Genomic DNA, 21748 nt, shown 5'->3' on the forward strand with positions numbered 1-21748 from the left:
AAGAATGCCCACTAGAAGAGGGTATAACAGTCAAAACCAGACTAGTAATTAGGTCAAAGGGCCTAGCATAAACAATGTGTAAGCCCAAAAATGCTGCGTACATCCATTTACATGCTCACTTTGAGAATGTATAAAAACAAAACTTGGCGTAAGGCTATGCACATTTTCACGGCAGCCTCAGACCATGTGTACACAAGTTTCTGCTTTGTTTTGCAAATCATAGCACCCAGTGTCAAAGCAGTGCTACTCTTTCTCTGTGGTCTCCCTTTTATCCCCAAATTCACATCAGTGTAGTGGAATTTAACAAATACAGTGGAACCTCGGGTCACAAACGCCTCGGACCATGTACAAATCAGGTTACGGCCAAAAAGTTCACCAAACTTTTGCATCTTTTCACGATCACACACTCGGGTGACGAACAAGCCAGTTACCCTTCCGGTACGTATGCGCCGATGATTTCTGCACGTGTTCAGTCTCTCCCTGTGCATTCCCTGTGCAGCGAGAAAGCGAGCACGAGAGAGCGAGAGAGAGCAAGAGAGCACGAGAATGCAGTTAGGCTGAGAAGGCAATTAAAGAATGCACCAGGCTTGTTTTAAAGAGACTGCAAGGTTAGTTTTCTTTGTTCAAGGTTTTCTCAGTGTTATTCAATGTTTTTACATTTATTTTGCTATTACATTGTGCATTCTATAGTATAATTAACTAATTTTGTGCTTAAAATCTTTAAAAAAATATATACATTTACATACAGCTTGTACACTCTGGAACAGATTAATTATATTTACATACAATCCTATGGGGGAAATTACTTTGGGTCATGACCAAATTGAGTTGCGACGAGAGTTTTGGAATGAATTACAGTCGTGACCCTAGGTTCCACTGTACACCAAAATTAATTGGCTATAGTTTCCAAATTTAATTCACTTGATTGTAATAATTCTGTAACAATATAATGTTGCAAGGAATGGCCAAACTATTCCAACTACCACAGCTGCTTTAGCTTTGTTAGAAGACATCGCAAATGGAAGAATTTGAAGAATGCGCATATTTAGAGATGATGACTGGCTTCTAAGTCAATTTAGCTTTCCAAGAGCTATCCTCTTGGAGCTGTGTGCTCAACTGGCGCAGGCTTTACAAAAGCAGACTTTGGGGAATTGTGCCCTATCTGATCCTTTGCAAATTCTGTCCAACTTTGGGTCTTTAGCCACAGGAGCTGTTCAATGTAAATTAGATGAGCGATCAGATATTTTAAAAAACATCACAGAGGCGCGCTATGCCAGCTGCATAGGATGGTATTATTACTTGTCATCACAAAAATGAACTGAACATGAACTGTCTACATTTTGTCATTTATTACTAAAACATGAAAAACGTTTCTGTTTTAACGATGTGTTTACATAGATTGTTGTAGACATGGAACACACATGAAATTATTTCCCCTATACAACTCTAGATAGCTCATTCCCAAATAATCAAGGCTTGAACTGGGAAAACTTCTTGCCCGTTGTGTGGCAGTGGGGGGTTGCTTTGTGATATAGCAGGCTGCTTGCTGCTTGGGCTTATCGACACATTTACAAGACAAAAGACACTGATAGAGAGGTGCAAAGGGATGTAGGGTGGGCTGGATTTACGAGTTTTTTTTGTAGGCTTTGGTAATTCTAGTGTTAACAGAATGCCCAAATCCCATACTTTTAAACAAACTGTAAGGATTGATTATTACTATAGTTAAACCAGTAACGGCGCAGTACACGATAACGTGCAGTGAATACACTTGACTTGAGCATTCATAGTTTTCATACTCTTTCTCTGTACATTTAGCATTTGTTTGCTCAGAAGTTGAAAAAAATATATATATATATATAAATATATATATATATATAAAAATATATATATATATTTATATATTACTCGTTCCTATAGATTTTCTCGGTCAGAACATTAGCAAATTAATATTAATCAGCAATCAGCTAGGTGAGCCTTTGATGCAGCAACCTACTTCACCACTCTGATCTGCAGGGTTGACTTTGGTGAGCTCCTTTATATAACCTGAATTATGGTACAAAGTCATTAAATACATGTCTCACTGACCTCATTAAAAGATTCAGCGCGCTGGGATTCGAAAGATTCCAAATATTGTTTTTACAGAAGTTCTGAAATAAAAGTGAAACTAATGAAATAGCAACAATTCAAAGAAAAAACAAAATCTTAAAAGTGTGTATCCGGAAAAACAAAAACGGGAGTTGGCGAGTGAAGCGAGCAGGGGCAAAGCCTAATAGTTGTTTAAAAAAAAAAAAATTCAGTTAATTTTGTGGGTCTCCTAACTGATAACTGAACCTGTACTGGAATAGGTGAGTTGGGAAACTGAATAAGTAAACGAATAAATATGAATCTGACACATGATTCTGATGATGCCAGTGGACTACCAGAAAAACCAGAGGTGAAGGTTTTCAACAAGAGGAATGCCTTATACTATAGAAAACTGTGTATTCCACCAAGTAAAATATAATAACTGATGTTTGTTTAACAAATGCTGGTTGAAAACATAAAACTAATGTTTTAATATTAAAGTCAAGCTAAATGCCGCCATACTGTAAAAACAATTTTTACCTTTCCTTAGAGTTCATCTCTGGTTTTGTTCAGGTTCTTTATTGTGTGACACAAACCGCATCCCATAACATAGTGAAACAATCTAAACAACTGAGAAATGTAACATGACATTCTTAGGCATACTTAATATAAATCAGGGTTGTTCGGGGCCAGAGCCAAATTCAGCATCAATGGACTTAAAGGAGAAAATAACTGTGGACATGTTGCAAATCCACTATGGGGAACACTCACACAACACCTACAGTACATTAATACAGAACCAATTAGGTATCATCAGTTATTCTCACCTGGGGATGCAGGGACATTGTGAAAAACCAAGACAAAAGCCTAAACAGACACTGAGCGAATGTACAAATCCACACGAATATCAGAACATTAGAACAATCTGGACAAAGCTTGCCAGTCCTATCCACTTAATTCTTCAAAATAAATAAATAAATAAATAAATAAAAAACATCAAGTCTAGTTTTGAAAGTCACTAAAGTCTCACTGTTACTTGGTAGCTTATTCCAAGTGTTTTTGGTTCTCTATGTAAAGAAAAATCTCCTAATGTTTGTGTGAAATGTATCCTTAACAAGCTTCCAAATGTGTCCCTGTGTTCTTGATGAACTCATTTTAAAATAAAATCGTAGATCCACTGTACTAATTTCCTTCATAATTTTAAACACTTCAATCATGTCTCCTCTTAATCTTCTTTTACTTAAATTGAAAAGGCTTAGCTCTTTTAATCTTTTTTCATAATTTATCCCCTTTTGCCCTAGAATGAGCATAGTCACTCTTCTCTGGACCTTTTCTAGTGCTGCCATGTCCTTTTTGTAGCCCGGAGTCCAAAACTGTACACAGTACTGTTTTTTCTTGGTAGAGTAATATATTGCTCTACTTTCCCCTTTTATATTATTAATATGTAGCCTTTGTCAGAATGCCTCAAATCTCAGACTTACCACCGTTTATAAGGTATTGTACTATACAACTTCTCCCTACTTTCCCTTCTACATTTATAACCTCAGGCAATTAGGTGTAGTAAAAGACAAGCAGCAGTTAAGTTACACTTTAAATAATGTATTATTGACAATATTCATAAATAATAACAATATGCAAAGTACATTTGAATATTGGCAACCATACAACCTGATAAATGGTGATGTGTAGTTTCAGGGGGCACACAAACTGGTTAGTTACTTAAAATGTCTCTAGTTAAGGCATCACTTGTGGTCAGCTTTCTTCAGAACAGGCTGCATGCCTGTCTCAATCTGGCTGTGGAGCAGTGCTCTTCATTGTGTTGTCTTTTACAGTTCATGGTGTGTGAGATGGTCTTTCATAATTTTGGTAAGAGAGAGAGAGCGAGGTAAAGCAAGCAAATTTATAGGTTTTCTGTCCAACCCCTACAGCCAATAGGGTGTTGTGGTACTTAAAAGCTTTTGATACAAGACAGTTCCAAACAGCCATACTTCAGACCAATGGAGAGGACAGAAAACCCTCAGACCTGCCCCCAAAACCATTTGTTAAGGTAAAACTTGCCAGCTAGGCAGTCTGGCTTTCCTGTGGGGGTTGACTGAGAGTCCAAACTTGTTTTAGGCACTTCCCCCAACCCTGTCATAAAATTACAAAGGACTGGCTCTTAAAAGCGGGGGGAGGGGTTCTTAACCATCTAACCATTGCTGTTCTTATCAATGATAGGCATTAGTGTTACAAGTTACCAATAAAGGCATAGAAAATATATATCAATTTATATGCAATATTTCACACCACAAGTACTTCACATGAGGTCTGACCAGTGCATTATTAAGCTTGAGCATATACTCCTTGCACTTGTACTCTACCAATTGTGCTATATAACCAAAGAGTATGTTTGTCTTCTTAATGGCTCCTGAACATTGTCAGAAAGCTGGTAGCATAGAGTCCACTATGACTCCTAAATCCTTTTCATAAGTGGTACTCTTGATTTTCACACCTCCCATTGTGTATTCAAACCTAACATCATTAATTCCTTTGTGTAAAACTTTTTACATTTACCGACATTAAATTTCATCTGCCACAAATCTGCTCAAGCCTGTATGCTGTCCAAGTCATTCTGTAATGACTTAACGGATTCCAAATTATCTGCCAATCCACCTATCTTGGTATCATCTGCAAACTTAACCAGCTTGTTACTTACATTCCTATCTAAATCATTTATATATATATTAAAAAGAGCAGCAGCCCTAACACTGACCCCTATGGAAAACCACTCTTAACATCAGCCAATTCTGATAAGGTTCCTCACACCATCATCATCATCTGCTTCCTGTGTCTGAGCCAAATTCTGCGCCCAGCTAAAAACATCACCCTGAACTCTCACTTCTTTTAGTTTGATGTCCAACCTCTCATCTAGCACTTTATCAAATGCTTTCTGAAAGTCAAGATAAATATCACATGCTCCATTTTGATCGTATCTTTTTGTTGCTTCCATAGAATTCCAGCATGTTAATAAAACATGACCTCCCTCTTCTGAACCCATGCTGACTGTTCAGAAAAGCTCCTATACTTGCTCCTCAATCTTAACCTTAACAATTCATTCCAATCATTTTCCTGTGATGCATGTTAAGCTTATTGACCTATAGTTGCTTGTATTTGTCATTTTCCAGTCCTTCAGAATCTCCCCAGTGCGCAGTGACTTTCTAAAATATCTGTCAAGGGTATATATATGCACTGGCTAACCTCCTTAAAAGGGTAAATATTACCTGGGCCTGGTGATTTGTTTGATTTCAGCCGATTTAATCTGAGCAGTACTTCTCCCTCTACAATTTCCAAATCTTTCAACACATCCTTAGTAGTCTCATTTACCGCTGGGAGGTACCACAGAAAAATGTAAGATTAAAGCATCTGCTGTTTCACAGTCTGTATTTTTTAATTTCCCTTTACTATTTCTGATGCACTTCACGATTCACTTTGAAGTTATTAGTCTTAGGCCTTATAAAGAAGTTTTTCCTTTGATGCTTCTTTTTTAAACTCTTTATTAACTCACTGTGGAGTTTTTTTTAATTTCCTATTAATTTCAAATTCAGGTATGTACTTGTCCTCCATTACATGCAATTTTAAAACCTGTTCCACTGCCCCTTGACTGTCTCCACACTTAAAAGCCTATCCCAGTCTATCCTCCTTAGATTTTGCTGCATCTTTTGCCCTACCAAAGTTAAACTTAACAATTTTAGTCTTTGCATCCCCACTCTTACAAAACACTGAGAACCGTATTATAATTATGGATACTTGACCCTAGTGGTTCAATCACCTCTACACCTTCAATTCTATCTTGATTATTACAAAATACTAAATCCAGACAAGCTTCACCCCATGTTGGTGCTTTAACACACTGTGTTATAAAGTAGTCACTGATTACTTCTAAAAAGTCTTGTGCTCCTCGATTTGCAAGGTTCTCCCAGTAAATAGTTGTATGTAGTTAAAAGTATCCAATGACTATTACATCCCCCTGTAAACTTGCCTTTTTAAGATTACTAAAAAAAAAGGTGTGCTGAAATTACTGTCTGCATTGGGTGGTCTATAACACACTCCTAAAATAAAGCCTCTTTCCTTTCCCTAATGCTTTCCAGGCGGCGAAGCGAAATGTCCTCACTAAGATAGGGTTCATCGTTCAACTGAAGAGAACTTGCATTTAAATTCTCTTTCACATAAAGAGGAACTCCACCTGCTTTCTGTTCTATCTATCCTTCCTAAAAAATGTATCTCTCCCATCTAAAATATTTAGCAAGGTATACATTATTGCTATAATATCATAATTATTAATAATTATAACTACCTGCAGCTCCAAATCGTTTGTCTTATTTTTGATACTTCTAGTATTAAGGCAAGCCATTTTTAATGTGTTACTTTTAAACTAATTAATCACAGTTTCAGTTACTTATTAACTATTTATTGGTAGACGTGGTTATTTACTTACAGATGCCATTATTAGTTACTGCCTTTTACCCTGCCTCCTCGATGCTAGTTCAAATACAGATAGCAAGAACAAGAACACGTACAAGTACAAGTAACTTTTCCAAGCATACCTCGGCAATTTTTGCTCCTGTTTGGTCCAAAAAAAAAAAAAAGCTTTAAAAATCCCCACACGGTTCCTCAGTGGCAACCAAAACCCAACTTTATAGGAGTACGTTTTTTTTTTTTAATTAACTCTCACACCACAGAAAAACCAAAAGCTCTCAGCAACCTCTCTCATTTGCAAAGTTAACGTCAGCACATTCTCTCAGCCTCAGCCTAATAATGACCATGTTCTGAATTCACACCCAGGTCAGTGGACTTGTGACGTAGCAACACTAACTACTCTGCCAATATGCCAATCCTTAGAAATCATATGCATTGTTTGAAATTTTTTAATATCTTGAGAAAGATGCTTTTTTACTCATAAAGAAAACTATTGCCTATTCAGCTTTATTAACAATACAAGAAAATTTTAAATTCTATAATTTATAGGACATTCCTTAATTTGTGTGTTTAACACAAGGCCCTCAATTTTGATACATTTTAGACAACATATTTGCATGAAAGTACTCATAAATAAAACATTTGCAAACAACAGTAATTACTAACCACACACTTTTCTACAGTAAAACAGCAGAACCAGCAAATTAAACAATTACATATAAAAGAAAGTGAATTTTCAAAGTGGAACATTTTACCTGCTTTCTCTGAGTTTCTGAATATACTCAAATTTGGGAGTCAAACAACCATTAGATGCAATCACAGCCTATAACACAAACACAAAAAAAATCATACAAAACCAATACTTCATTTTAACAAGAAATAAACAAACAATACTTACATCTTGCACTTGAGGGGAAAAATGCACTTGCTTTTCTAGAGGAATTCTTGCATCTGATGAAAGCTACAGAACAGGAAAAGAGTACATTTACACAAAAATATATTGGGGGGAACAAATATTGAATTAAACAAAGCATTTCACAAACAGCAGCGACATGAAAATGCACTTCTCACTAAATCAAAAACTACATACCTGAAAGCAAGTACAAGTAGTTCATGGTGTTAAGTGCAAAATTCTTTAAAACAGATTTGTAAGCTTAACCAAGTTAAAGTGCAGAATTGTAAACATTACCAAGTTTTGTTTTGCATTAACCAGTTACACAAGAGTTCTTTGACCTCAGACTAAAATAATTCTTATAGCACAGGGTACTTAAGATTTTAGACTTTCATGCTTAGCACCTAGTAACAGTATAGTATTTTAAAAATTATCTTTCATAGAAAGGGCTGTGTTACGTGAATTTTTCAAAAAAACCTTATCATCAATTGACACATTTTAAATACAACTCAAGAGCTGGATCTGTTGCTACAGACATGAACAAATTTGTTGGCACCCTTACAGCTCATTGAAAGTGTGCTGTATTCCTCCTGAAAACTAATTAAATGAAAAGCAGTTGTCCCATTCATACTTGCATGCCTTTGATATGTCACAAGTAAAGCAAAGCAAGTGTGAAAAGAGCAAGTATTACTTATTCTACAAAGATATTCTAAAATGGCCTGCACACATTTGTTGGTACCACCAGAAAAGGTCATAAATAACTGGAATAGATTATTTTTTTAAACCAACTATTCTCTCTAATTAGTATCACACGTCTGCAATTGTTGGTCATTCTGCTTATTTAAATGGAGAAAAGTAGTCACTCTGCTGTTTAGTATCATCATGTGTTATACACTAAACATGGACCAGAGAAAGCAAACGGAAGAGTTGTCTGAGGAGATCAGAAGGAAAATTATAGACAAGCATGTTAAAAGCAGAGGCTAAAGACCATCTCCAAGCAGCCTGATGCTCCTGTGACAACAGTTTCAAATATTACTGAGACACTTAAGGTCCATGGGACTGTTGTCAACCTCCTTGGAATGTTCACAAGAGGAAAATGGACCCCAGAATGGGCAGAAAGATAGTGAGTATGGAATTCAACTTCCAAAGAGATACAAGATGAACTTCAAGGTCAAAGTTCACACCATCCATCACTTTTTGAGTGACAGGCATTGTTTAAAGAAAAATGTAAAAATATAATCTGAAATTTGCTAAAATGCATATTGACAAACCACAATGCTTCTGAGAGAATCTCCTTTGGAAAGACGAGACGAAACTTAAGTTTTTTGCCAAGTCACATCACCTCTATTTTCACAGAAGAAAAAATTAAGCTTTTAAAAGAAAAGAACATCATACCTACCGTGAAACATGGAGGAGAAAGCTCAGTAATGTTTGGAAGCAGCTTTGCTACATCTGCCATAGGGTGCTTTGAGTCTGTGCAGAGAACAATGACATCTCAAGACCATCAGGGCATTTTGGAACAAAACATACTGTCCTGTGTTCGGAAAGCTCCATCTTAACCACAGGTCATGGATCCTCCAACAGGATAATGTCCCAAAATACACAGCTAAAAGCTTCCAAGAATTGCTAAGAACAAAACATAGGACTATTCTAAAGTAGACTTCTATGAGCCCCAATTTGAATTCTATTGAACATCTATGGAAAAAAAAAATCATGCCATCTGGAGATGGCTCCCTTCAAACCTGGTACAGCTGAAGCAGCTTGCTCAAGAAGAGTGGGCCAAACTACCTGTTGACAGTGCAGAAATCTCATTGAGATGTATAAGAATTGCTTGCCTCTAAAGGTTGTGCAACAAAATATTAGTTTAAGAGTCCTACCATTTTTGGATAGGCCATTTTCATTTGAGTTATTTCAAATATTCTGTTGAATTAAAACTCTAAAGCAAAGTCTGATTTTTGTTAAACATGGTATAAACAATTATAGATGCCAATTTTAGAAACAATTGTGGGTTCTTCGTTTTTTTCCCGGAGGGGTACAAACAAACTTGTCCACGTCTGACACGTCTGAGTGAAGGATCACTCTTCAGAAAAACCTCTTGCAAACATCAAATGATTCTATTATGGCACAGGAAAACACCCATTTCAACAATGTTAAAAGGATACTACCCTTACCATTTCCCAAATATAAGGAAAAAGACGATCTCCAAAATACTCAGTGGCTTCTACTGGAAGCTGAGCAGGCAAATTATCAATTGAACACATCAAAATACCTGTGCCTTCCATTCTGTACAGAAAATAAAGCATAGGATTGTTTCACCTTTGCCAATTCAGACACACATATTTTAAAACTGAATGTAGTGTTAGTTTAACCTGTCATGATCAATATGCTGATCAGCGTCATACATGCAGAAAGGCTTATCGATTGTTGTGCACTCTGTCATGAATTCTATTGAGCCACCGGTATCAGCAGAAATGTCACAAATAGCTAAAAATCTACAAAAGAAAAAAAAAGAAAAAACAAATCACTCTACGTACTAAAATATATTATACTATTTGTGATTTTTTCTTTTAATATTCCATTAAAAAAATTATTAAATTAGAAAAAGTATGCAATTTTTTTTTAGTATCTGTCTGACAGAGAACCCAACAGAAACACATACCATTTTGCTACACAATATCTTAAAAAACTATCATTTATTTAAGGTCGCTTTCTCATAATAACTTTAAAGTATCAATCAGGGAATCAGAATGGAATGCAAGTGCTGGTATTATAATTTACATAATATAAAATGTCGGCTCTTAAATTATAAAAGTATAAAAACTGTTTTACTCTTTTAAACTTCACATGTATACTTGTACTTGACAATGTGTACAGAGGTTTTTCAGTTAGCAAAAACATAAGCAAATGCAAACTATGAATTTTATTCTTAAAATACATCTTACCCGGTTATTAATTTTTTAAGTTAACTGTACACATGTTGACAGAAGTGATTTTGTAATATTCTTTAGCTAAAGTCTACATAGTTTTTAATTTAGGAATTCACAGCAAAAACTTAAATTGACAAAAGGATTAAAAAAGAAGTACAAAAATGCAAAACAATCTTATTCAGGTAAAAATAAAATGGATAAATGTATTGAATAATCCAAAAAATATATAACTGAAAACTACACAGTAAGTATTTCAGGCATACCTATGAGGTAATTCTGGGCATCCTTCAGTAGATTTTTCAGAGGGAATAACTGGATTCAGCAGCCTTTGAGCATCTCTTCGATTTAGCAAACGAGGGGTGTAAGGGTCCCAGTAAATTCCATTAACCAAGCAGGTTGTGTAGGGTGCAATCTAGAGGAATCCATATCATACAGGCATTTTTATAATTCTTAAATTTGAAAAAAGTCAGCCTCTTAATGATTTCTGATCAAGTAATCATACCTTCTGATCATCAATGACAAATTTTACTTTTTTCTCCTTCACATTTGTCTTGGAATGGCAGAGAATTTAAATTATAATTTGGAATAAACATAAAAAAGCAAAATCATTTATAGCACTCATTTACATGATGAAAACTGTAATATCCTACAATTCATGTAAAGGTGTATTCAAATATTAAACAAAGCTTAAATTTGATTTGCGCATCGTCACAGGACTGTAAAATAAATTCTGCCACAAGAAAAAACAACATGGGCAAATAGGAGCTAGACTTCTGTTGTTTTTATTACAAACATCTATAAACAATAATAAAACATTGCATATTATAAGTACTGTATATACAGTTAGGTCCATATATATTTGGACAGACACAACTTTTTTCTAATTTTGGTTCTGTACATTACCACAATGAATTTTAAATGAAACAACTCAGATGCAGTTGAAATGTGGACTTTCAGCTTTAATTCAGTGGGTTGAACAAAAGGATTGCATAAAAATGTGAGGCAACCAAAGCATTTTATTAACACAATCCCTTCATTTCAGGGGCTCAAAAGTAAATGGACAATTGACTCAAGGGCTATTTCATGGGCAGGTGTGGGCAAGTCAGTCATTATGTCATTATCAATTAAGCAGATAAAAGGCCTGGAGTTGATTTGAGGTGTGGTGCTTGCATGTGGAAGATTTTGCTGTGAACAGACAACATGTGGTCAAAGGAGCTCTCCATGTAGGTGAAAGAAGCCATCCTTAAGCTGCGAAAATAGAAAAAACCCATCCGAGAAATTGCTACAGTATTACGAGTGGCAAAATCTACAGTTTGGTACATCCTGAGAAAGAAAGCAAGCACTGGTGAACTCAGCAATGCAAAAAGACCTGGATGTCCACGGAAGACAACAGTGGTGGATGATCGCACAATCATTTCCATGGTGAAGAGAAACCCCTTCACAACAGCCAACCAAGTGAACAACACTCTCCAGGGGGTAGGCGTATTGATATCCAAGTCTACCATAAATAGAAGACTGCATGAAAGTAAATATAGAGGGTGCACTGCAAGGTGCAAGCCACTCATAAGCCTCAAGAATAGAAAGGCTAGATTGGACTTTGCAAAAGAACATCTAAAAAAGCCAGCACAGTTCTGGAAAAAACATTACTTGGACAGATGAAACCAACATCAACTTCTACCAGAATAATGACAAGAAAAAGTATGGAGAAGGCGTGGAACAGCTCATTATCCAAAGCATACCACGTCATCTGTAAAACACGGTGGAGGCAGTGTGATGGCTTGGGCGTGCATGGCTGCCAGAGGCACTGGGATACTAGTGTTTATTGATGATGTGACACAGGATAGAAGCAGTCGAATGAATTCTGAGGTGTTCAGAGACATACTGTCTGCTCAAATCCAGCTAACTGCAGTCAAATTGATTGGGCGGCGTTTCATGATACAGATGGACAATGACCCAAAACATACAGCCAAAGCAACCCAGGAGTTTATTAAAGCAAAGAAGTGGAAAATTCTTGAATGGCCAACTCATTCACCTGATCTTAACCCAATTGAGCAAGCATTTCACTTGTTGAAGACTAAACTTTAGACAGAAAGGCCCACAAACAAACAGCAACTGAAAGCCGCTGCAGTAAAGGCCTGGCAGAGAATTAAAAAGGAGGAAACCCAGCATCTGGTGATTTCCATGAGCTCAAGACTTCAGGCTGTCATTGCCAGTAAAGGGTTTTCAACCAAGTATTAGAAATGAACATTTTATTTCCAGTTATTTAATTTGTCCAATTACTTTTGAGCCTCTGAAATAAAGGGATTGTGTTAAAAAATGCTTTAGTTGCCTCAAATTTTTATGCAATCTTTTTGTTCAACGCACTGAATTAAAGCTGCAAGTCTGCACTTCAACTGCATCTGAGTTTCATTTAAAATTCATTGTGGTAATGTACAGAACCAAAATTAGAAAAAAGTTGTCTCTGTCCAAATATTTATGGACCTAACTGTATAATGTAGTTGCTAATGAACTTACTGTGGTTCTTTAAATGTTACACTTAGTCTTCTTTACAAAATCCTTGCTTAATCAAATATGCCCAAATGTTATATATTGTTTAAAGGAAATAGTGCATGCCACAGCAAAGGAAACTGGTAAATAAAAATAGTTTTATGTACAGAGCTAAGTAAAACATAAGGTTCATTAACACAAGTAACAAGGTAAACACTATGAAGTGCTAAATAATTAAGGATAACATAACCATTAGAAGATGTAATTGCCAGTTTACAAAGTATGGTATGGCAGGCATCATTTTTGCTGACAGTTTACAAAACAACTGCAACAACTCGCTCCCATTTAGACAAATTAATTTTTAGAAATAGGCTCATAAAGCATTAAAAGACTGTGACACAAGACAATCATTGAAATATTATTGATAACTTGTGGAAGCCGTTCATAAACACCTGAGGCTGTATAAACTGTGAAATTTCCAAGATCATATCACGATATATAAAAACTAAACTTGGTGTAAAGCCATGCACATTTTCACGTCAGGGAAATCCCTGGTATATGCACTATTTTCGGCTCAGTTTTGCAAACTGGAGGCACCCAGCATCAAAGCAGTGCTACTATTCCTGTGTGATTTCCCTTTATTTATTTGATTCACAGGTGCTATGTGCTCTCTGTACAGAGTTGCAGAAGCTGGAGGGGAAGGCGGGTGTGTCACTACGGTCGCTGCGTGCTTCGACAGGACGACACGACGCTGGATCCTTTGGCTGGAACGGTACGGCGGGGACATTGAGTAGAACTGACCCCGTAAAGCATAAAGGAGAGCCCACCGAAAAGGCCCGTGATGTAAATGATCAGAACCAAGCAGAGGGTTCTCTGACAATAGACGCTGCGGTGGTTGCTGCACACGTGGTGAGTGAGGGGGGAAAGACCGAGAGGGCTGGCAGGACGGGGGCTGATGAGTGCCCCGGGTCCTAGCAGCCTCGCGTCACTCTATAGGAATGCAGACGGGACAGGATCTGTGCGTTTCCCATGCACAGACCCAAACCGTCATGGTGTCCCAGAGGAAAGGGAGGAATCGAGGGAAGAATGCTGGTTCCTCCGATAAGGGAGGATGTGAGGCAGGAAGCTCACGTCTGGTTGATGGCTACCCTCTGCAGAGCCAGAGGGGAACCCCAAAGTTGGCTGAGGGTATGGAGAAGCGAGCTGCACCGAAAAAATGGGCATGGAAACCTCGGATGGGGGTGCCGAAGTAGGAGGCCCCAGGGTGCGGAAAGGGAGGCAATCTCGCTGGCAGAGGGGCAATGTTGGAGATAGCTGGGGGGGCGACCCGCCCGGGACAGCCAGGAGGACTGGAGGAGGGTTCACGCCATTCTCAGACCACATGGGGGCGACCACCCTGATGCCTATTGGGACCAACACTGTAGGAGCACGTGGTCACCGCCAGGGGGCACCCCAATGCCTGTAGAGCCCTGGACCTCAGCACTTCTGCCACACCCAGAAGTGCTGGGGGGGAAGGGGAGCAGGGACACTCGGAGTGCATCCAGGGATCAAGGCGGCACTTCCATCACACTGGGTAGTGCCAGTGGAGGATTGCCGGGAAGCACCTGGAGCACATCCGGGTGATTATAAAAGGGAGCCGCCTCCCTTCATAGTATAACTAGAGTCGAGTGGAAGAGGACAAGGTCTCTGGAGGATGCAAGAGGGCGGCCTGAACAGGAAGAAGGCATTGATTTGGTGGCCTGGACTTTTGGGGACTTTGGGGTTGTGTGCTGCACTTGTAAATAATAGGAATGGTAATAAAACGTGTTATGGGTGACAAGAATGTGTCCGCCTGTCTGTGTCCGGGCCGGCTTCCACTATATATGTACAGTGCATCAGGAAAGTATTCACAGCGCATCACTTTTTCCACATTTTGTTATGTTACAGCCTTATTCCAAAATGGATTAAATTAATTTTTTCCTCAAATTTCTACACACAACACCCCACAATGACAAAGTGAAAAAAGTTTACTCGAGATTTCTGCAAATTTATTAAAAAATAAAAAAATTGAGAAAGCACATGTACATAAGTATTCACAGCCTTTGCCATGAAGCTCAAAATTGAGCTCAGGTGCATCCTGTTTCCCCTGATCATCCTTGAGATGTTTCTGCAGCGTAACTGGAGTCCACCTGTGGTAAATTCAGTTGATTAGACATGATTTGGAAAGGCACACACCTGTCTATATAAGGTCCCACGGTTGACAGTTCATGTCAGAGCACAAAGCAAGCATGAAGTCAAAGGAATTGTCTGTAGACCCCTGACACAGGATTGTCTCGAGGCACAAATCTGGGGAAGGTTACAGAAAAATTTCTGCTGCTTTGAAGGTTCCAATGAGCACAGTGGCTTCCATCATCCGTAAGTGGAAGAAGTTCAAAACCACCAGGACTCTTCGTAGAGCTGGCCGGCCATCTAAACTGAGCGATCGGGGGGGAAGGGCCTTAGTCAGGGAGATGAACAAGAACCTGATGGTCACTCTGTCAGAGCTCCAGAGGTCCTCTGTGGAGAGAGGAGAACCTTCCAGAAGGACAACCATCTCTGCAGCAATCCACCAATCAGGCCTATATGGTAGAGTGGCTAGACGGAAGCCACTCCTTAGTAAAAGGCACATGGCAGCCCACCTGAAGTTTGCCAAAAGGCATCTGAAGGACTCTCAGACCATGAGAAACAAAATTCTCTGGTCTGATGAGTCAAAGATTGAACTCTTTGGTGTGAATGCCAGGTGTCACGTTTGGAGGAAACCAGGCAATGCTCATCACCAGGCCAATACCATCCCTACAGTGAAGCATGGTGATGGCATTATCATGCTGTGGGGATGTTTTTCAGCAGCAGGAACTGGAAGACTAGTCAGGATAAAGGGAAAGATGACTGCAGCAATGTACAGAGACATCCTGGATGAAAACCTGCTCCAGAGTGCTCTTGACCTCAGACTGGGGCAACAGTTCATCTTTCAGCAGGACAACGACCCTAAGCACACAGCCAAGATATCAAAGGAGAGGCTTCAGGACAACTCTGTGAATGTCCTTGAGTGGCCCAGCCAGAACCCAGGCTTGAATCCGATTGAACATCTCTGGAGAGATCTTAAAATGGCCATGCACTGACGCTTCCCATCCAACCTGATGGAGCTTGAGAGGTGCTGCAAAGAGGAATAGGTGAAACTGTGCCAAGCTTGTGGCATCATATTCAAAAAGACCCGAGGCTGTAATTGCTGCCAAAGGTGCATCGACAAAGTATTGAGCAAAGGCTGTGAATACTTATGTACATGTGATTTCTCAGTTTTTTTATTTTTAATAAATTTGCAAAAACCTCAAGTAAACTTTTTTCACATTGTTATTATGGGGTGTTGTGTGTATAATTCTGAGGAAAAAAATGAATTTAATCCATTTTGGAATAAGGTTGTAACATAACAAAATCTGGAAAAAGTGATGCGCTGTGAATACTTTCCGGATGCACTATAGCTGATGCCTCTGCACTTTCACCAATATAGAAAAACTGCTAGGGAGTCTTCGGGTTATTTTTTGTCCCAAAGACCACAGGCAGCTAGTATATGTATGACTAACAAAGTTTTTTAAATTCATCCAGATATTTCTGGTATCTATTTAGGAAAATAATAAACACATGAAACTTTATTATTTCACTTATTTCTTGCATGGCTGCAAAGTGGTAGCACTGTTGCCTCATAGCGAGGAGAATAGAGTTTGCATCCCAGGCGTTCTCTGCATGGAGTTTGCATTTTTCTTCCTATGTCTGCTTAGGTTTCATCTAGAAGAAACAATATTCTTCCACAGCCCAAAGAAATGCAGGTTAGGTAAACTGGCATTGCAAAATTGGCCCTAGTGTTTTTGTTCACCCTGTGATGTACCGGTACCCTGTCCATGTGGGTTTGGGTTAGGAATATGGATGAATGAATGAATGGATTAGAAACTCTAATACAAATACAATTTAATTTCTCATTGCTTTACTATCATTATAGCATATTTTCTGAATATTTATTATTAAATGAGAAACTAGGTTGCCCATTATATTTTCCTTAAATTTAAAATGCCTTGTTTGCATTCTTTTTAAATTATCTCCATATTAAGTAAATTAGGTTGACTTTGACAACCTGATAAAAGACAAGGTAAAGAGTTTTCATTCTCTGGATCATATCAAAAACTTTACACTTAAGTTTAAATGTCTGTTATTACAAATTAAATATATTATAACTATAAAACAAGTATATAATATTTAAAGGAAGTGGAAAAAAACCCTGAAGAATCTATACTTTTTCCTATGACAAAGTCTGATTCTTCAAAGCAGGGAAACTAATGAACAATGAAATAAGTGGGTAGTTACAAAACATGCTACATCATTTTTACTGACATCTCCTATGGTTAGCAAAATATATTTTCAAGTACATCCCAGCAACAAATACTACTACTTTTAAAGATAAATGATACAATAAATGTGTTTCTGCAATTTCTTTTTAATCGTGAACATACTGTTTTTAAGTTTTGCAGAAAAACAGAAAACATCATTATGACACATACCACAGAACTCTTTAAAAAGAAAATATCTTACATCAGTATGAAAGCGAGATGTATAAAGTTCAGGATGCCTTTCATATTCCAATGGAACATATTTTCCGTCGCTTTTCCTTACAAGATGATGATGACGACTTAAGACAGTTCCATACACTTTATTTAAATCTAAAATAAAGCATAAGTACATACAATAAGTAGTAGAGCACTTATATCTTATTCTCTAGAATATTGCCCTGCACTTCAGAAAACATTCATAATTAAAATCGAGCAAATTAATGAATCTCTTATTTGTAATCAAATGTAAACAGCACCTCAGGAGCAGGCAATACTCATTAATTTTAAACAGGAAAGTTAATGGGTATCCCAGGGATTCCTTATTCACTCAACAACCTCCATCAAGTCCAAAGGGATTTTCCAGGATAATACATCCAGCATATTTAATGATTTTTAAAAGAACTGACACTTCTCTTCTGTATTTTATTTTCTGAATATCGTATGAACATTTTGACTGCAATCAATGCAAATGTACTATGGAATGATAATAAATAATCAACAATGATCCAGAATGCAATTTTAAGTGGTTCAAGTGTTTACCTCCAGATTTAGAAACCTCTTGAAGTTCATCAGGTTCTACAAACTCACAGGGAAGTTCATTAAAAATTTCTTGAGCTCCCTAAAATAAAATAAGATTTCTTTGTTACAACATTCTATACACATTATTCTTCTAATAGAAAAATATGCACATATTTTGTAAATGTTCTGAATATTGTATGTCAAAATAGAAATGTGTTTCTACCATTAGCTGCCCAATTTACTGTTTATAATTTAAATAACAACATAAATTAGACTGGAACTAAAAATTGAATTAATAACTTAACCTAGAGATAAATCATTTATAACAACATCTAATCATAAAGGAATACTCCATCCAAAAACAATACTTGTTTTTATCTATTACTTATGTCATGTTTTTAACAATGGCTGAGAAAAATTTTGAATGTAATGCTTTCATGGAGAATGGAGATAACAATATTACTATACTAATGCATCATGTTTTGGAAAAGGGTAAAGAGACTTTTTAAGATTCAAATGATTTTTTACTTAATCACTACAAATAAAAATCCCTTTGCAATGTACTATTTAAAAAAAAAGACTGACAAAAAACAAAGAGATACTCTCTATGAATAAGTTAACATTTGTTTTTTATTTAGCATTTCAAAAAAAAGAGAAGAATACTCTACTAAATTAATCCGAATTAGAAAGCTGTCTCCCCCAGAACATGAAATTCTGAGCCAGTGTACAGGTCAATAAAAGTAAACTACCACAGATGGATCGAGAAGACAAAAATAGCAATAATAAATAGACACAGGAAGACAGACATACTATAGCAGATAGATAAATCTCAACACTGTAGATGTGGAAATACTACTGCTATTAATTTATCAGTACTGCTTAGCCTGAGGAATGATCTCTAGCTTGCTGTTATAATGACACTAATGCTGAAAGCACATTTTTGAAAGTTTGCTGAAACATGGAAAGCTAGCTCCATGTACTTTCCACCGTGTCTGAGGTTCTGTTTTATTGACTGCTAGCTAGCTGTTTCACCTAGATGTATCTTTCCATAAAGAAAAAAAACATAAAAAGGCATCTGGTTTGAATAGTAGAGATTAGTGAAGATGCTAGACAGAATCCTAATTAGTGAATAGACAGGGATAAATATGGTAGATTTAAATATATTTAATTTAATACAAAAATAAAACTGAATCAAAGGTCCCTGAAAAGTTATTATCCTGAAATTCCTCTAAAGAAGTGGTTATAAAAAAAATAAAGATTATCCATCCATCCATTTTCCAACCCGCTAAATCCGAACACAGGGTCACGGGGGTCTGCTGGAGCCAACCCCAGCCAACACAGGGCACAAGGCAGGAACCAATTCCAGGCAGGGTGTAACCCACCGCAGGACACACACACACACACACACGCACCAAGCACACACTAGGACCAATTTAGAACCGCCATTCCACCTAACCTGCATGTCTTTGGACTGTGGGAGGAAACCGGAGCACCCGGAGGAAACCCACGCAGACACGGGGAGAACATGCAAACTCCACGCAGGGAGGACCCGGGAAGCGAACCCAGGTCTCCTAACTGCGAGGCAGCAGTGCTACCACTGCACCACCGTGCCGCCCAAAAAAATACATATATTTTTTTTAATTATTTAAGCAAAACAGCAAAGGACAAAATGATATAGAAGCATAGCCCTTTTTTAAAAAGAAAACATATAGGCAATCAAGAAAACTGGCTGTCAAAAATGTGTTCATGCAAACGTAAATGCAAAAGTGATTGGGTAAGTTCTCCTCGTGGTGTGGACTCCGGTCAAGTTCTAGATACATCTCAAGGATAATTAAAGCAAAAAGGATGCACCTGATCACAAGCTGGATTGCCACAGCAATGGATCTGAATACTTATACAGTGGAACGTCAGTTCACGACCATAATTCGTTCCAAAACTCTGGTCGTAAACCGATTTGGTTGTGAACCGAAGCAATTTCCCCCCATAGGATTGTATATAAATACAATTAATCCGTTCCAGACCGTACAAACTGTATGTAAATATATATATATTTTTTTTAAAGATTTTTAAGCACAAATATAGTTAATTAGACCATAGAATGCACATCGTAATAGTAAACTAAATGTAAAAACATTGAATAACACTGAGAAAACCTTGAACAACAGAGAAAACTAACATTGCATTTGAACAAATCTGAACTTTATTTAAAAACCAACCATAAGCAACCAAGAAATCAACATTGCAGGAGTTCACGCTAATAGCCTTACGACCCTATCGCTGTAAACACTGTGGGAACGAAAGCCTTGTGCAGCCATTCCAAAAACAAGGTCCTTGTGACCCAACCCTTCATGTTTGCCCTCCACATCACAGGCAGTCTGGCTTTGTTTACATTGTGCTGCTTGAAAGCACGCGGGTTCTCAAATTGGTAAACGAGTTTAGTACACAGCAAAACGGTTAACCTGTCCCTCACTGGTTTATGGTCGGGCATAGCCTTCTCTTCCTGGGTAATGTAGGTCCTTTTCGGCATCTTCTTCCAGAACAATCCAGTCACGTCACAGTTGAAGACTTGTTGTGGGATGTAGCCTTCGTCCTCCACTAATTTTGTGATATTTTACACGAGTTCTTTCGCAGCTTCAGTGTCAGAATTAGCAGCCTCTCCATACCTTACCACACTATGAATGTCATTTCTCTTGCAAAAAACTTTTCAAACCATCCTCAACTGGCTTTAAATTCCTTACTTTCACCACTCGTAGAAGGATAGTTTTGTAGCAAATCGCCATTAATCTTCCTGGCTTTCTCGCATAACATCGCTTTGCTTACGCTATCTTCTGCAAGCTGCTTCTCGTTCAGCCACACTAGCAACAGTTTTTCCACCTCTTCCAGCACTTGAGGTCTCTGCCTGTTTAACGCTGTAACTCCTTTTGCAACATCAGCAGATTCTTTCTGCTTTAGAAAAGTCAAAATCATAGATTTTGACTCCTTGTACTCGGTAGCAAGATCAGTAACATGAAAGCCACGCTCATACTTTTCAATAATTTCTTTCTTTACTTCGATTTCAATTTTCTTCAAAACTTTCTTCTCACCACTCTTCACTTGCTTAGAAGCAATGGTTAACTGCAAAAGCACACGGAATACTGTAGCGCACAAAAAGAGTTCACATGTAAAGCACGCACGTCTGACTGAGAACAATGAACAGGGACTGGCTGAACACATGCTTAAATACAGTTATCGGCGCGTACGAACCGGAAGGGAAATGAAATAGAGCACAAAGCGTTCACAGCGAAAACACACACGTCTGACCGAGAACAATGCAACACGTGCGGAAATCATCGGCACGCACAAGCCGAAAAGGAAACTGGCTTGTTCGTATACCAAGTGTGTGGTCGTGAACCGAGGCAAAAGTTTGGTGAACTTTTTAGTCGTAAACAGAGTTGTATGTGTACCGAGACGTTCGTGAACCGAGGTTCCACTGTATTAAATGACAAATTTCAGTTCTTTATTTCTAGGAAATATGTAAACCTTTCTGCAAACCACACTTATACTTTGTCAACAGGGTTATTAAGTATAGATTGATGGGCAAAAATTGCAAATTTATCCATATAAATTAAATCTACAACACAATAAAGTATGCAGAAAGAGGTCCAAATACTTTCTGAATCCACTGTATGTAGAAAAAACTATCTATTTCAATGAACAGTCAGAGGAGTTTTTGCGATTTCCATAACAAATTAACCATCTACAGTGCGGCAATCCCCTACACAAGATGCCACTGTGATGCCCAGGATGCCCAC

The 21748-nt window shown here is 37.7% G+C and overlaps 1 protein-coding gene across 2 annotated transcripts in view; it reads right to left on the reverse strand.

Annotated features, from left to right (window-relative positions):
- Positions 1–21748, reverse strand: part of aass (aminoadipate-semialdehyde synthase) — a 109814-nt gene that overhangs the window by 53344 nt on the left and 34722 nt on the right. For both annotated transcript variants that reach the window (XM_039761125.1, XM_039761126.1), the window contains 7 exons: positions 17979–18057; positions 17422–17549; positions 10602–10750; positions 9781–9903; positions 9583–9694; positions 7418–7480; positions 7275–7342 (listed from right to left, as the gene is read on the reverse strand). In XM_039761125.1, coding sequence (XP_039617059.1) covers positions 7275–7342; positions 7418–7480; positions 9583–9694; positions 9781–9903; positions 10602–10750; positions 17422–17549; positions 17979–18057 — 722 coding nt within the window. The remainder of the gene's footprint in view (positions 1–7274; positions 7343–7417; positions 7481–9582; positions 9695–9780; positions 9904–10601; positions 10751–17421; positions 17550–17978; positions 18058–21748) is intronic.

This window comes from Polypterus senegalus, chromosome 8, assembly GCF_016835505.1.
Source record: "Polypterus senegalus isolate Bchr_013 chromosome 8, ASM1683550v1, whole genome shotgun sequence".
NCBI classification, from domain to species: Eukaryota; Metazoa; Chordata; class Cladistia; order Polypteriformes; family Polypteridae; genus Polypterus; species Polypterus senegalus.